Below are 16,095 nucleotides of genomic sequence, written 5' to 3'. Positions count from 1 at the left end.
AGCAATAGATCACAAAAGAAAGGGAGTTTGAAAAGGTAGGAAGGTCTTGAGTGCCAGTATTAGGGTTGCCAGTGGTTTCCAAACCTGTGCTGTCAGTGCTGCTCCATTGCCCTGTGCAGCTGTTGTGTGTTGATCTGAATTTGTCACATCATTCCTTTGAATAAAAGTGGAGCTGAAATATCAAGATGTTGATAGATAAGGTCTTACCAAATCATAAGTGTATCTAACATAGCAGTTATTTATTGCTAGGATAGAATAGAAGGTAGATTTGGCTTTTTGTGAATCCCAGTGAAAAGACACTTCGCTGAGTATGGATTAATTTCTACTCTGTAGAAATAGAAATACTTAGAAGGATTATGATGAGGAGGAAAACTCTTCCTTTCACCCATGACATTCCCTGAAAGGGGAAGAAGACATAATTCAGTTTTATTTTATGCATCCTCATAGTCCATATGCTGTTGAGAGACTGAATTACTAACTTCAGGCTGTAATTTGATATTAACTTCACCTGTTTTTTTGCCCATGTAATTTTTTATATTTAAAATTAGACAAAGGAGGGGTAGTAGAAGGTGTGATTAGAGCCTTGAAGTACTAACAGAGGTTTTCAATTACAACCAATACTTTGCTGCCCATGACTTTCTTTTAAAACTTGACAGCGCAAATTAACACATTGAGGAAATTATGCCAGAGTGCTCCAGCAGCAGTGATTTCTACTGTAGGAAATAACATTTCTTCGCTGTTTGGTTGCCTTTGCTTAAAAAAGCATAGAGTGAACTTCATTGTAGGACACAGCTGACAGCACTGCCATATAGTAAAAAAGATGAAGAGCAGTTTCAGAAACAGGGCAGTAAAAATAACTTCTCCCTTGTTCAAACACCAAACTGAAAACTTCCTTCGGTACAGCTGTATGAAAGCTCGTGTATCTTGCTGAAATGAACACTGGAAAAAGCCAATCCAAAACACCCATGGGTCACGTGAAATTTAAGTCCATCTTGAAAACATCTATTTTCATTTATTTAATAAAGCAGTGAAGGAGCAGAACTAAAACAATTCATAAAAATTGAGAGAAGGCACTAGTACAGCTCCTCTACACCTTTATTGACAGCTCCAAATTGCTAAAATGGTTTTCCTTTTAGTGGGAAATCTTGGTTAAAAACCTGTTTTACATAAAGGAGACTTACACCCCCCCTGCCCTTTTTTTTTTTTTTTTCCAGAACTGGCTGCTGCGCAAACCTGTCTTTCAGGAAATACTAATCTGGTTATGTTTAGGCAGTAATTCTAATCTGCTTTTTCTACCTGAACCTGAATTTCTGTCCCTGTTCCATAACTGTCTGGTTGACAGCAGAAATGAATAGCTTTTGTCCCCTGATGTTGATTATATTCCTTAATGTCACAGTGCCCATGGGAGATCTGCTTTTTTTCTTAGATAAGACCAAGCTTATTCATCTTGTTTGGATGAATATTTTTGATAGTGGTCATGTTGGCAGGTGCTCTCTTGTCTCTTAACGTTTGGGAACAAAGAAAACATTTAAAAGACCGTACAGAGAATGCATGAATGCCCAAACTGGCGCCATGTGATATGATTCAGTTCTTATGTTACAAGCAGTGGACCACACTGATGGTTTAACAATCTCAGTTTAACAGCCTCAATTGTCTCAATTGCTTGCTGCTGCTTCTGCTACGAGTGTTTTCATTCTTTCTTAAGAGAGTATGCATCTGTGAGAAGCTGCTGCTTGGTTCATCTTGCCCAGTGTCGCGTCTTTGCCGGTTTTCAGTCCTGTGGGCCTCAAGAGGTTTTAGCTGGCTGTGACTCTGAAGCCCTGGGTGTAGGCACACAGTTTGTGGTCCCTGGGAGTGGGGCTGTGGCCCAGCCTCATCCCCAGTGGGCACAGCTGTGAGCAGCAGGTGAGCAGCACTGACAGCAATGAGCCCTGGAGTGCCCAGGGCACTGACCGACCCCCAAAGGGAGCAGAGGGCACACAGGTGCAGGGCATCAGCAGGAGGGGATAAAAGGTGGGGCTAAAGAATGAGAAGGGCAGGTGCTTGAAGCTTTCTGGTGTGTTATGGTGTTACTCTGCATGGGTTGAGGATTTCTGAAATTGAATGGTGGGTGGTATTTTGTGTGTTGTGGCTGTCTCCACTGTGACGTATGCTGCAACACCTTAAGTGATCAGAATTGCTGGGACAGCGCCATAGTGACTTGGATACTGTTTATTTCTTTTCACCGATATCTTTTTATTGTGTGAATTACATGTTAAGTCATTTGGAAAGCAGTGAAACATCTCAACTTTTCCCTCAGTGGACACAGACCTGGTGGGGAGGATATCTGCTAGTCCTGAATTCTCCAAGGTTCCTGTTACACCTTGATCTTCCTCTAGTTTCATATTTATAGTTTCTCTGGCAGAACTTTCTGCTTTTAATGTATTTTAAAATAAACTTCAATTTTTGATGTTTGCAAATTGGTCCTCAAACACATCTGGATAATCTTACTTGCTGGTGTTTGCTCCTTCTTTTCCTCATTTTTGTACAATTTCAGCCTCCCTTGCTTTCCTGTTGTACTGTGCCACTCTCCTTTTTGTCTTTCAGCTTTTGCTGAAATAAATGGTACAAGCTTGCCAACATGACATCTTTGTACACTCTGTGCTCCATTCTAAGAATTGCCTTTTTAGCTGCCTCTCTTGGCTCTCTTTAAAAAGTTTGTTCACTTCTGTGTTGTTTAGCCGGTTTTGATCATGGCAGTTACAAGTTCTGGCTTTTGATGCTCCTTCAAATCTTCATTTTTAAGCTCTTTTGTTAAATGCTGTTTCTTGGTCAGTGTCAGTAGTCATTGGGTTACTGTGAAGCACAAGTCAAAAAGCTGATTTGGCGCTTAGGGGCTCACAAAGTGTTTTCTGCAGTGAAGGAGCTGCTGAAAGGTGTGGTACATCATGTGGATGGGCATGAAATACCCACACAGCTGCGAATAGGGGGGACCATAGGGACCCTGCTGAGCCTGAGGCAAGCTACTGTGGAGTTAAGCTTGTGGGAGATGAACAATACAAGGGAAATATGGAGAAACAAAACCATTAATTTTGAATGATCCTGAGGAGTTCTGTTCAGAGGATTCCTTAAATTTTGTAATCTTTGAGAATCTGTATGTGTCTGTTAATAGACATCAACAGATCTAGCCATCCTCAGATGCAAACACAATGTAGGAATGAAATAGTTTTAAACTTTTTACACTGGTGCCCAGATGGAACTGTTCAATATACCCTTCATGCTTGGAGCATCCTTTTCTCTTTAACTCTGTACAAAGTGGTACCTTGTAACAAACAGGTTTTTTCTTTCCCTTAGACTCTAACCCTCTTGTGAGAGGTTGGATAAATAAGTAACTGTCTTGTGAGAGGTTGGCTAAATAAGATGCTCCTGAGTATTTTACCTGAAGATCATTCAGATAAATGTTGAACAAATTTTTGGCAGAGGGGTTAAAGCAAATATGAATAGGGGGAAGATATTTCTGCCTTTTCACAAGAAAATTGACTACTTATAGCCAAAACCCTGCAACAGAGTCCCCAAAAAAACCTCTAAACCTCAGGGGTGCTTAAAAGAACATGCTTCACTCCAGGTTCAGGGAAATAACCCCTAGCATTTAAAACGCAGCATAATTGTATGTTTTCCTTGTTTGAGAGGTGACTCAGTAATATCTGAATTCAGATACAGCTGGACCTGAATGTCTACCCCTAAATGCAAGACCTTTTCTCCACTTGTTTCAACCATAAGTGTGAATACCATTGCCTTCTGGAGATACAAATCCAACCTTCCTTCCTGTGTACTTGTGCTGTGGGACAGAGTGGCTGTAGGCTATTTACAGGGCTTTGGCAACAGAATTTTTTAACCTCAACTGGAGCTGAAGAAATGGAGGGGGAATGAGCTACTGTCCCTGTGGGGCTGAGGAGGCTTAAATTTGAGTCTCCCCCACTTCCCCATAGTGTTAAATATTGATTGTGGGATTTTTATGGTGGCCAATAGAAAATTCTGGCAGCAATAGTAATGCATATGGATTCTAGTAGCCTTTTAAGGAGGGAAGTATTTTCCTTTTAGGAAGGCTGTTGAGGACAGCTTAGAAAGGTTTGTTGTCTCCCAGGTAAGACAGGACTGTAACTTGAGGAACACAGCTTCACATCTAGCTCTTGGGAAAGCTTCCCCACTGAGCAAGAATTAGCCTACACTGAATCAGAGGAAGCCTTGAGGCTATGAATATAAGTGTCTAAAATATGTAAGACATGGTCTACTAAAAGACTTTGAAACCTTTATTAGGATATACTTTCTTGGACTTAAAGCGAAACCTCTCTCTCACCCAGCTGCTCTCTATTTTCAGTGGCCATCTTCCTCTGATTTTCAGAATTCCTCACGTTTTGCTTCTCTGCATACTTGACTCTGAGCTGGTAAGTTCCTGCTGTTGTTTTGTGTGTGTTTGCATGGTTTTGGTGGCTTCTTTTTCTGTAGTTGCTTTTGTTTCCTTGGGACATCAGGTGCATCTTTGTCTTTATCTTTTCTGTTGCCCACGTTTGTTGGCTTTCTGGCTTCCTCAGCCTCTTCCAGCTCTCGAGGTGGGCAGTCAGTGAAAGATGTGGATTTAAACACTTCAAGTGTCTAGTCCAACTCAGCCAAAGTGAACTTTGTTCTTACACCTTCTAGGTGTTTCTGAGCAGCTAGACTAAGTTTTTGGAGGTGAGTTCTGTGAAATTTTGCGCAAGTGGTACTGAACAATGTTTGGCTTTCAACCAAAAAAAGCCCAATGCATACAATTGGGCTCCAATTGTAAGGCTAATTATATCTTTAGCCCTTTTCTCTGGGACTTGAGGTATTTTTTCCCCAGTGAAAGTTAAAGCAGAAGTTTTTGTCACCTAAATGGCCATCATGAAGTATTAGTTGTTTAAAAAGGAGGCCCTTAATCTTTTATGCTATAAATTACTGTCAGTGCTTCAAGTTCTGTAGAAAAAGATGAAAATGCAAAATTTTTTTTTTGATGCAGCAGCATGATCTTTCCCTATGCATGTCTTCAAAGTTAAATTCAAGCTCTGAAAGCAGTTCATCTTACTTAGCATGTTTTCCAATTGGGACCCTGGGGATTAAGGATTGAATGACTCATTCACATAATTGGGCTTCTCAGTGCTTTTTCCTCACATCGAAGGTTTCAACTCAAAGCATGTAAGAATATAAGAAACTGAGAAATGACCATCTGCAGCAAAAAGTCTAGAAAGGCGTGTGACTCAGCTTTGATAATGCTAAATGAGAGTGTTTGCTCTTGTTCTAAGGTCATGTTCCTACTGATAGCCTTGACTCCTGGGTGACTGCTTCTAGTGCCTAACTTGTGTGTGTGTGAAGGTTTAGATGTGTTACCAGGTTTAGCAGTGGGTGTTGGGCATTGATAATTAATAAGCTTTTGATTATCAGCAAGTTTCCCTCTTACGTGAGGGGAAATGATTGTAATTCTCTTTCTCTTAAATCTTTGTAAGATCAAAGCAAAGATCACATTTTCCTGCTTTGCAACTTCATTGGATATTGCACTCTGCTTCTCTGATTTTTATTCAACCTTTTTTATTTTTATTAGTGCAGCTGTGGAAGAATGAAGTAATGCTGCCAAAATTTGTCTGCTTCAGCACGCTTGGTTTAATGGGGGCTTCCCCAATTTAGTATTTTTATGAAGGCTTGTGTGGGCTTGAAAGCCATTTAATACTAAAAATAGGCAAGTGCTATGAAAAGAAATTGAGGCACCCAGGTCTTGGTTGTCTGACGTGTGTGGAGTGTGCGCAGAGCTTTCAGTGGAACGTGTGACTCCTCGTGTGGAGCCTGCAGGTACCTTGGTGTGGATGCTCACAGATGATGTGTGCAGAGCAGTGATCCAGACAGTGCTTGTGAATAGAATAGAATGATTGATAGAATGGTTTGGGTTGGAAGACACCTAAAAGATAATCCAGTTACAAGCCCTTGTCATGGGCTGGGACACTTTTCACTAGACCAGGTTGCTCAGAGTCCATCCAGTCTGGCTTTGAACACATCCAGACATGGGGCATCCACAACTTCTCTGGACAACCCCTTCCAGTCTGTTATCATACTCACAGTAGGAAAAGAAAATAAAATTGCTTTCTAATAATTCATCTAAGCCTACTGTCTTTCAATTTGAAGCCATTTCCTCTTGTCTTGTCCCTATGGGCTCTTGTAAATAGTCTCTCTCCATCTTCCTTGTAGGCCCCCTTCAGGTACTGGAAGAACTTAGATAGGTCACCCCAAAGCCTTCTCTTTTTACAGGCGAAACAATCCAAATTCTCTCAGCCTTTCCTCATAGAAGAGGTGCTCCATCCCTCTGATCAAATTGGTGGCTTCCTCTGGGCTTGCTCCAGCAGGCTGAAGTCCTTCATGTGTTTTGGACCCCAGAGCTGGACACAGGGAGAGTCTCACCAGGGCACAGCAGAGGGGCAGAATACCCTCCCTTGCCCTGCTGCTCATGCTGCTTTGGATGCAGCCCAGGACCTGTGTAGCTTACTGGGCCACAGGTGCATGCATGGATGGCTCATATCCAGCTTCTCACCCACCAGCACCCCCAAGTCCTTCTTGTTCATCCCCACCCAGCTGTGTTGATACTGGGGGTTGCCCCAACCCAAGGGCAGCACCTTGCACTCGGTCTTCTTAAACCTCATGAAATTCCCAGGGCTCCACTTTTGGAACTTGTCCAGGTCCCTCTGGATGGCATCCCATCCCTCAGGTGTGTGAACAGCACCACTCAACTTTCTGAGAGTGAACTTGGTCCCTTTATCCATGTCATGAAAATATTAATAATATTTTTAAATAATTAATATTTGAATATTAAAGTATTTAAATATAAAGAGTTATTGAATGTTAAGTATTGCATTATTATTTATTACTTAAATATTAAATAGCACTGGTCCCAGTGTCCCCTGAGGGACACCACTTCTAATGTCCTTCATGACTCTGAGCTGTCGACCACAACCCTCTGGATGTGACCATCCAACCAATTCCTTATCCTCCTAACAGCCCACCCATCAAATCCATCTCTCTCCAATGTAGACAGATTTGGTGGGGGACCCTGTCAGAGGCTTTACAGAAGTCCAGAAAAATGACAGCTGTAGCTCTTGCCTTGTCCATTGACACAGTCAGTCCAGCACAAAAGAATGAAGAAAAGGCTGAGTTACTTAAGAGCTTTTTTGCCTTGGTCTTCAATGCAAACCTGTTTTCTTACACCTCTCAAGAGGATGGACAGCAGGATGGAGACTGGAGGACCAAAGCCCCTCCAACTGTAAGTAAAGATCAAGTTCATGACCTTCTGAGGAACCTGCAAGTATTAAAGTCTGTAGGACCAAATGAGGTACATCCCAGAGTCCTGAGGGAATTGGGTGATGTGGTTGCCAAGGCACTTTCCATGGCATTTAAAAAGGCAAGGCAGCGAGTTAAAGTCCCAGGTGACTAGAAAAAGGGAAACAATAGTGCTCATCTTTAGAAAGGATAGAAAGAAGGACCCTGGGAACGACCAACTTGTCAGCTTCACCTCTGTGTCTGGGAAAGCCATGGAAGAGATCATCCCAGAAGCTGTGCTAAAGGCTCAGGAAGGTGATTCAAGGCGATCAGCATGGCTTCTCCAGGGCAAAGAGGAGTCAGGAGTCATGCGAGGCACTTTGTGAACGTATTCAGCAATGGTCTGTCTGCAGACAGGCGTCAGTCATGACCCCTTCATACAGCACAGACTAATTCCTGCAGCTCTCTTCCTTCAAGGGCTGAACTGGCAGATTCAAAGTGGAAATAAAAGCATTTCTTCTTACCCCGCTACTCCAAAATGGAGCTTGCAGTTAGAGACAGATTTCATATCTTCTTTGGCTTGAGTGGATTCAGATTTGTGGGATCCACCAAGGGCTGGATTCATCCCTTGGGCAGTGCAAGAACTCTCCTGTGGTTTCTTGGGACTACTTGTTTCATGGAGGCCATGGGTAGAACAGGAACAGCGGAAAAAACATCTGAGTAAATATCCTTGGGCAAGGAGCCCAAATCTGGTACTCTGGTCATGTTCCTTCTACTAAGTGTATATGTCTGCATCCTGGAGTTCTCAGACCAGGTCTGTTAAATATTGAATAAAAGAAGTTTCATCGGGTTGTCTGCTGTTGTTTCTGCCTCAATTACTCTTAATCAGGTAGAATTGCGGTTGTTCTCCGCTTCAAGACTAAGTGACATTTCATTCATTCAAAACGTAGAATGGACAAAGCAGCAATGAGCTTGACTCAAATCTGCTCAATAAAACTTTTAAGTTCTACTAGCTCATAAGTATTTTAAAATAGAAAAAAAATACTTCCATGGGGGACTTAACTACAGTTCAGCAAAGGGCTGAGACTGGAGCTGCTTTCAGGTGAGAGACTGAGAGAACTGAGGCTGATCAATCTGGGGAAAAAAGAAGACTCAGTGGGGAACTTGATGCTGTTTATAAATACCTGATGTGAAGCTGTAAAGAGAGAGCCTCTTCTCAGTGGTACCCTTTGGAATGGGCATAAATTATAGCACATGAAACTATATCTCAACTCAAACCTCTTGCTGTGACAACATGAGGACAGTGGTATAGTGAATGTGTGACTTCACTGAAATCCCCGACTTTAAAATGTTTGGCTTGTAAAGTAAATCACATGGGCAGTGTTTTTGAATGCGCTGGACTACTGTTGAGTCAAACAGCTAAGCTCTGCTGTATCAGTTTTAATTGGGTTTAAAATGTCACCAGCTCCGTCTGGTGTATTGCTGTAGCTCTGTGTGGGAAAATAGGTTTGATTGCACTTACTGGGCCTGAATTAGGCAGTAAGAGCTCCTCACAAAGGGAGCATTTGTCCAACGTGTCCTTGCTTTACACACCAACAGCAAAGCTGTTGAAAGCTGTGGAGTTGAAAATGCCTGCTATTTCCATAAGAGAGCCTTATGATGCAGCCTTGTTTTCTGCTGTGAAGTAGAACCTTGGTGTTGTGTGTTGCCTAGCAGCACTATTATTGTGAAAAGGTAAAAAAATACATATACGTACATATATATGTACGTATATTCTGATACTTTCAACAAAGCATTCTCTTACACTGACATGGAATTTCATTGTAGAATAATGTGACATTGCTCCTTTTTAGTTTGGATGCTCTGTGTTAGCCTTCAGTTCGCAGTACTACAAATAAAAGTATATTTAAGTGTTGATATTCCTGTTCTTCATGTCTCAATTTTAAAAATCTGTCTTCAAGCCCTTCTGTAAATGAGTAACTTTATAAAATGTATTTGTAGGGCAGGTTTTCATCTTTTCTGGAAATCCTTATCAACTGAGAAATGATGCAAATTTGTGCAGCATCTTCCTCTTGCTGTCGCCTAAGAGTCATTCCTACCAAGCAGCAGATATTAAGAAATCTTGAGCAAAACTTCCAGTAAGTTTAACCTTCCTCACTCAAGATGGGCCTTAAGCAGTGATGTGAACTACTACAGTGTGTGACACCCTCTGCTTACAGTTCTGTAAGATTCTTCTAAAAGCTGTTAATTAAGAACATTCTAACAGTCTGATGTACAAAATGCTCTTAGTTATCAGGGTGAATATTGCAGTGCACAGCCAGAACGTGGGTTTAAAATTATTTTTTTAGTCTTTTTACATAAGTCATGGGATCCTTAACCTGTATATAGGCAAGTAAACACAGGAATGTCAGTGCCTGGCTGTGCCCTGTAATCCACCCAATTTCCATTATACAGCTGCCAAGCTGGGAGTTGTTCCATTTTGTATATAAATAGCACTCCAAATACAGTACCCTGTTCCCCTAGATGGTAGAAGGCTGAGGCTTAGCTCTCATGATGGGGGAGAATCTAATATTGTATATTCCTAGGCTACAGAACTTTATGACAGTAGGAACAAAATGGAGGTGGAGCTGAAAGGATTCCAGGCTATATTAAAAATTCACTAATGTGCCAAGAAATCTGTTCTGAACTTAAAAAGCATCCCTCAAGCAAGAGGCAGAAGACAGTTACATTACTCCTTTAGCTTACCATCAGGCCAAATTTATGCTACAGAACTCTGTTAAAGGCTTTGTTTTCTTCTAGTCAGAAAAGCAGCTGGATAATACATAGGAAAACAGTACTCCACCTTTACTTCTTCAAGGTAAAATTCTAGTGCGAACTTAATGTAAGAAACTGCAACTGAAATATAATTGCAGGAAACCACCAACTATTTAGCACAAAGTCAGATAATGGCACAGCCATTTCAGCATGCAGGTGCACCATCAAGGGGTAACTAGTCATGAAAGTAAGCATTCAGGTGATAAAGGAGGGGAGAAATTGCTTTAAAGATCTTGGGGATTTTCTTTGTATATATTTTTGTGACTTGAGAAAAAATATTCAGCAACTTACATAGCTGATATTATATGTTTAAAGAAAAATGCAAACTACCGAGAAGGCTGCTGCAGTTTGATACCCATCAATCTTTATTCAGACTGGCCCGATTACTTTTAAAAACACCATTAAGCAGACACACACTGCCATCTTGTGAGCATCTCTAACACAGCTGCAGGCTGATTTCAGAGGAGAGGAAAAGGAGTTGCTTGGAGCAAGTAACTTAATACAGTACAAAACATATACAGACTTAAAAAATGCTGCACTGAATGCTTTGTCAATGGTATGTTATATAATAGAGATACACAGAGCAAAGCTAAAGTATTTTATTAATAATTTATTGTCAGTAAGAAAGACTGGCTAATGGTAATTTTCAGTAAAAACCTTTACAAGACCATTGGATCACAAATATACAGACACTATAAAAACTGTGTCATGGTGGTTTTGGTTCTAAACTGGTATGCAGAGGGTCCCCAACACACTTTCCAAGAAGGGAAAAAATGTTTACAGTTCTAAAATACAGCAACCCATTTAAGACATTTCCATATAGCTGACCCAGAAAAATATCAGACCTAATGTATGTACAATTGAAATTGTGTGAATATGTTGAATGTTTTACAATGAAATGTCAAACCTTAGTTTTTCAGGGGAATACATACAGTGATGCCCTGATTATAATAAGTCAGGGTGCTCATTTTAAATGGCACACTAACACCACTAGTTTCAGTGGAAAACAAATTCACAAAATATCTACAAAACCTAGTTAAAACTATTAAAATCAAAACTGTACATAAAATTTACAAAAAATAGGAGAAAATTAATTGCATTAGAACTATATAAATATACGCATCATGCTAACATGGAGAAGTGGTATGTGATTTTTTTTAACATAGAAAATGTAAGTACATAAAGGATGTTCAGAAATGGCACTGCCAGTGGAAATCTTAGAACTTTCCAAATACAGTAGGTCAGGAAATGGAAAGAGGTTCATTTAGTGAAATGAATTGCATGATCCAATGCTGCCATGCCAGTTTAGCTCACTGAAACAAAAGCATTCACCGTGGTTGGGAAAAAAAAAAAAAAAGGAAAAAATAAAAAAGCTCTTGAAAATTGTTCTAGATTTGATAAAGTTCGTTAGAGTCCAGGCACTTTTGTTGAGTGTGTCAGACTTCTGTATGTTGCTGGGAATCAAGCGGAGGAATTTTCACGTCTTCGAAGTGAGCATCGTCTCCGCTCTCATAGTCACTCATCATGACTTCAGACTCCATTTCGCAGCACGCCGACACGTCCGAGCAGGAGGCCGTGGAAGCGTACACAGACACGGACATGTTGTCTGCAGGGGCTGCCTCAAAGTCTGGGCTGAAGCCCAGCGAGTAGGGAGCGTACGGCTCTCTGTAGCCGCCGCCGGGGGCGGTCTGAGGTTCTGACATGTCTGCAGGGTAGTGATGGGGAAGGTACTGGTTAAGGTTAAATCTCTGCCTGCTCCTTGCGGAAGAACCCAAGCTACCTACGGCTGGCATGTCTCTGGGCGGCTGTATCGACTCAAACTGGTCGCTGTATTCGGGTGGTAACGGTGGAAGCTCATCGGGTGCATGGAAATCATCAGGTGGAGGTGGAAAATCGCTCTCTATGTCATAACCACCAGGGTAATAGTCTGTATCGATGGCATTTGGATCAGTGTAGAGGGGAGCTGACTCCTCCACCACTTCGTAATTTGGATACTCCTGGATACCTGGCAACTGAACACTTGGCATCCAATCCGATGTATCCCAGTGATAACCTGAAAAGTTAATTAAAAGAAAAAAAATAGTATTATTGTCTTGTATTCAAGTCAGTCTGAACTGAGAAGTCAACACATGTATTAAGACAATGCAGTCACTGTGATTAGGACACCACTTGTTAATCAGCAGTTTGCCCTGGTTGCACAAAGACATTCAACACAACTTCACTTTATGCCATGCATGAGATAGTGCATCATTCACAACTTGAACTTTTACATTTTCCCACACATCACACCTAACATGGGAAGAGCTGTAGTCACCTATGGAATGTGCTGTCACAATACATAGTTGTTCAATGGATAGCAAAGAATCAACACCCTACCTGGTGCAGCTAAATACTTAATTGTTGCTGAGTAATTAGTTAGGGTGATAACAATGGCCTATTTTTCTTAAGAATATAGTTAGCATATATAAACCTTTCTTAGATAAAAGAAGCAATTTCTATTTGGTAAAGTATTTCAGACCATTTAAAGTGACTGCCGCTCAAGCACATCATAAAGTTAGTTTCACAAAATGCTGTTAGCTCTACAGGAACACCTCTGACAAAAATCTTACGTTATTAGTAAAGACATTCCACATTCAACTACAAGAACAAACCAGGAAAATCAAGCTTAATCATGCAAAAATGACTGGACTTGATCCTCTCTTGCAAGCTCCCTTTGAATAAGTTTGTATTTGCTGGAAACTAGATATAAACCTAAACTAACTAAAAACCAATAATTTCTCTCATCTAAACACCAATAAAAAAATACAATGTTGTGATATAGTGCAAATCTAGTAAAAAGAAATCACTGCAGACAAATGCACAGCAAGCAACTGATAGTAAGTCTGTGTTAAAACCAAAGATTAACAGAAATTTTGGTGAACATCAATGAACTGCATGCAGAAGTCACCTCTTGAATTGCTGAGGTCAGGAACAGCAAAAGATTCTTTAGATGGCAGAATAAGAAGAAAAAGGAGAAAACATCTGTAGTTAGGAATCAAATAGTAGAACCAATATGAAGACAAACAATGACTAGTCACTATGACATTCACACTGTTTTTGTCCAGTTTAATTAGCAATACTAAAGTTTTTTTTTTCTTTTATTTTCTCCTGAGCTCATTATTTGTTAAGACTTGAACTGTAGGACAGCTACTGAATTCATGTACAGCCCATCTGGGACATGGCTGTCTTGTGGTAAAATCTGCAGTCTGGAGTTTACTGAAATCCTTGTATCAGTATATACTGATCAGTATATACAGGACTTCTGCTACACAAGGTAGTGGGACTTGATCTGATTTTTTCTTTCCTTGTATCTACCCTTGTGTTTTCATACAGGGATCCATCTATTGGTGCTTACACTTAGAAGTATCTTTTGAGTATCAGGGTAACTCTTCCTTTAGTGTCTGGCTTCCATACATAAGCACTGGGAAACCGTCCTCCCCCTTTGTACAGCAATTCCAACAACTCACACTCAGCAGAGAACAGCCCTGACAAATATTAAACCTTTCTCTATTCAGGAATCTACATTCCCTATTAAAGGCTCTATGGATGAGTGATGCCTATCCTAATGGCAGAATCCTCTCCTAAGAGTTCATACTTTCATCTGTTGGAAGAATGAAGGGACAGAGGATTCTTCAGAGAGAAGTTCCTTTATTTTTAAGCTTGCCTAGCCCAGACATACTGTTCAGACTAATGGAGATGTCAGTCTGAGCTCTGAGACTCTTAAAACATCTCTGGCCTCAACTCCAGGAGAAGGTTCTGATCCTTAGTCCACTTAGAAGACAACATTCTTTATTTTTCCTGGGGAATTGGGTGCAAAACTAAAGCCAATAGGCATTATGATTTAGAGCACTTTCACCAAGGAATGGAGACATCTAGGTTTTCCTCTTCTTCTGAGGCAAAGACCCTTTAAAGTAAATAGCAGAAACACAAACTAGAACTGGACGTGCCCATCTTTATGTGACAATCTGCTGGACTGGAGCTGTATTTTCTCTTGTGCTCAGCATTGCTACAGCCTGAGGAGCAGTGCAGAGAATACAAAACTGTCCCACATGAGCTTAGCTACAGTTCATGCTTCCAGGGTGCCTGTTGGACAGAAACACTTGGGGACACTAAAGGTAGGGACCATCTGTCCCAGAACATGCTCTTGCTGCAGGCTTGAGTAAGGATCTCCGCTGCTTGAACTGACACCCTCCCTGAGGGTGCTCAAAAGCAGAACTCCTTACCTAAGATGCTTATTAAGAGGAAATGCTTATTCAGAGCAGAAACTCTCAAATGTTAAGAAGCAGCTGGAGTAGGACATATTTAATCTCTCAACAATTGCAACACACACAATGTCTGTATTTATCCTATGGTGATACTAAAACACCAGGCAATATTTTTATCTTTGACTTGAAAACTACATCTATAACTTTCAGATTCTAGCAATTAAAATCTTAGAGAAAATCTGAGTCAGTTATTAAATATTTCCCCTGGTATATCTGGCCTCTTTTAGTCCTGTAATTTTCCCATTCCCAAGTGCTGTGCATTGCAATTTTTTTTGCACGGAGGGCTATTGTCTATAGGTACACATTAATGAAATGGCACCCTCATTAATGAAATACTCTCAAGTAATTGGAAGTCCTTGTATTTGTCTACTTTTTGTGTGCCTGTGTAAATTAAAAAGGGTACACTTCAGATAACAAACCAAAGTGAAACTTCAGCTACTCTAATAGATTTTATGTTCTTACAATGGCTTCATTTTAAGTAGGACTTAGTAAAAAACATTATGTTTCCCAGTCTGTATTTTGAAATAGGAAGCATAGACTGGATCTATTTCAGAAGAAACCTCTGCAAACTCATGGTCATGGAGTGAATAATTTGCCTTTTACTGCAACTTACTTAAAGTAGTATTTAGTCAATTGAAACAACAGTTAGCATTTGTATAGACTCACTGGCACTTTTATTACTCTTATTATTTTGTAAAGAGTTTGTATCTCCCAGAGTGGTTAGTTCTTAAATGTTAGCAGAAATAAAATAACATACCATTGAAAATGCCTACCCTGCCTCCTTCTAACTTCCAAATACATACTACACACACAAACACACACATATACATGTGTATGTACATATACCCAAATGCACATTTTAGGTACTGCTGTAAGGCTGCATAGTAACAAGATAGCTAAACTGGGGAGGATGTATATGCCTACATATCTCAGCTGCAGACAGAACTATTTTTTTTTCTGCTTAAGAGACAGATTGATCTGAAGACCAAGGAAGTGAGTACTGAAACCAGACCATTTTGATTCTGATCAGCTGGACAAGGTGTCAGCAGGTGTGGGTGGGAGAAGAAAAGGAAGCAGAGGCTGCTGCAGTCATCTACAGTACTGCATGTATTTGCCTTTGATGTTGTCTCAATTCTTCTGGCAGCTTTAGTATTAATATTTTCAGAAGAGAGTAAGCACCCAGATCTTTTTATGCCAATCCCTTTTTTCCCCAAGAAAATACACTTTGAAACGTGTTGACAAGGCATTTACAGCACACTCAAGAAAACATTAACAGATCTACAAGATAAATATATTTTTTGCTATAACTTATCAGAAAGTCTAAGTAAATCATATTCTATAACTCACATCTGGCTAGGACTACATTACTAGAGGACAATGTAAGACAACAAACGTGCATTATGCTGCCAAAGCAGTAAATAAATATGAAAACATGTATATACCTTCTTTTTCCACCGAGTCAACAACAGCATTGACAAGGTGTATTACAGTCACTACGGAAGCTTGTAAAAGGTATAAAAGGAGCAAATTAAAACAAACCTATAGTTAGTATCACTTTAAACAGCAGACACATACACATAAAACCCCCCATCAACACTGTGAAATTGCAGTTTGTTACTGTTTTATAGAGCAACATTATTAGTGTACATGCACATTCACTCTCAATCTAGAGAGTAGTGGCATG

The 16,095-nt window shown here is 40.4% G+C and overlaps 1 protein-coding gene across 5 annotated transcripts in view; it reads right to left on the bottom strand.

The window, feature by feature from the left end:
- Positions 1-10,701: 10,701 nt before the first annotated feature.
- FAT1 (FAT atypical cadherin 1) overlaps positions 10,702-16,095 on the bottom strand; it is a 99,772-nt gene continuing 94,378 nt past the window's right edge. For 2 of the 5 annotated variants that reach the window (XM_058023816.1, XM_058023817.1), the window contains 3 exons: positions 15,854-15,913; positions 13,055-13,090; positions 10,702-12,160 (listed from right to left, as the gene is read on the bottom strand). In XM_058023816.1, the coding sequence (XP_057879799.1) occupies positions 11,544-12,160; positions 13,055-13,090; positions 15,854-15,913 (713 nt within the window). In that variant the 3' untranslated portion in view covers positions 10,702-11,543. Of the gene's footprint in view, positions 12,161-13,054; positions 13,091-15,853; positions 15,914-16,095 lie in introns of those variants that run through there. The other 3 variants (XM_058023818.1, XM_058023819.1, XR_009114417.1) reach the window with 2 other exon arrangements.

This window comes from Melospiza georgiana, chromosome 5 (genome assembly GCF_028018845.1).
Source record: "Melospiza georgiana isolate bMelGeo1 chromosome 5, bMelGeo1.pri, whole genome shotgun sequence".
Lineage (NCBI taxonomy): Eukaryota > Metazoa > Chordata > Aves > Passeriformes > Passerellidae > Melospiza > Melospiza georgiana.
This window is presented reverse-complemented; position numbering and strand designations above follow the sequence as displayed.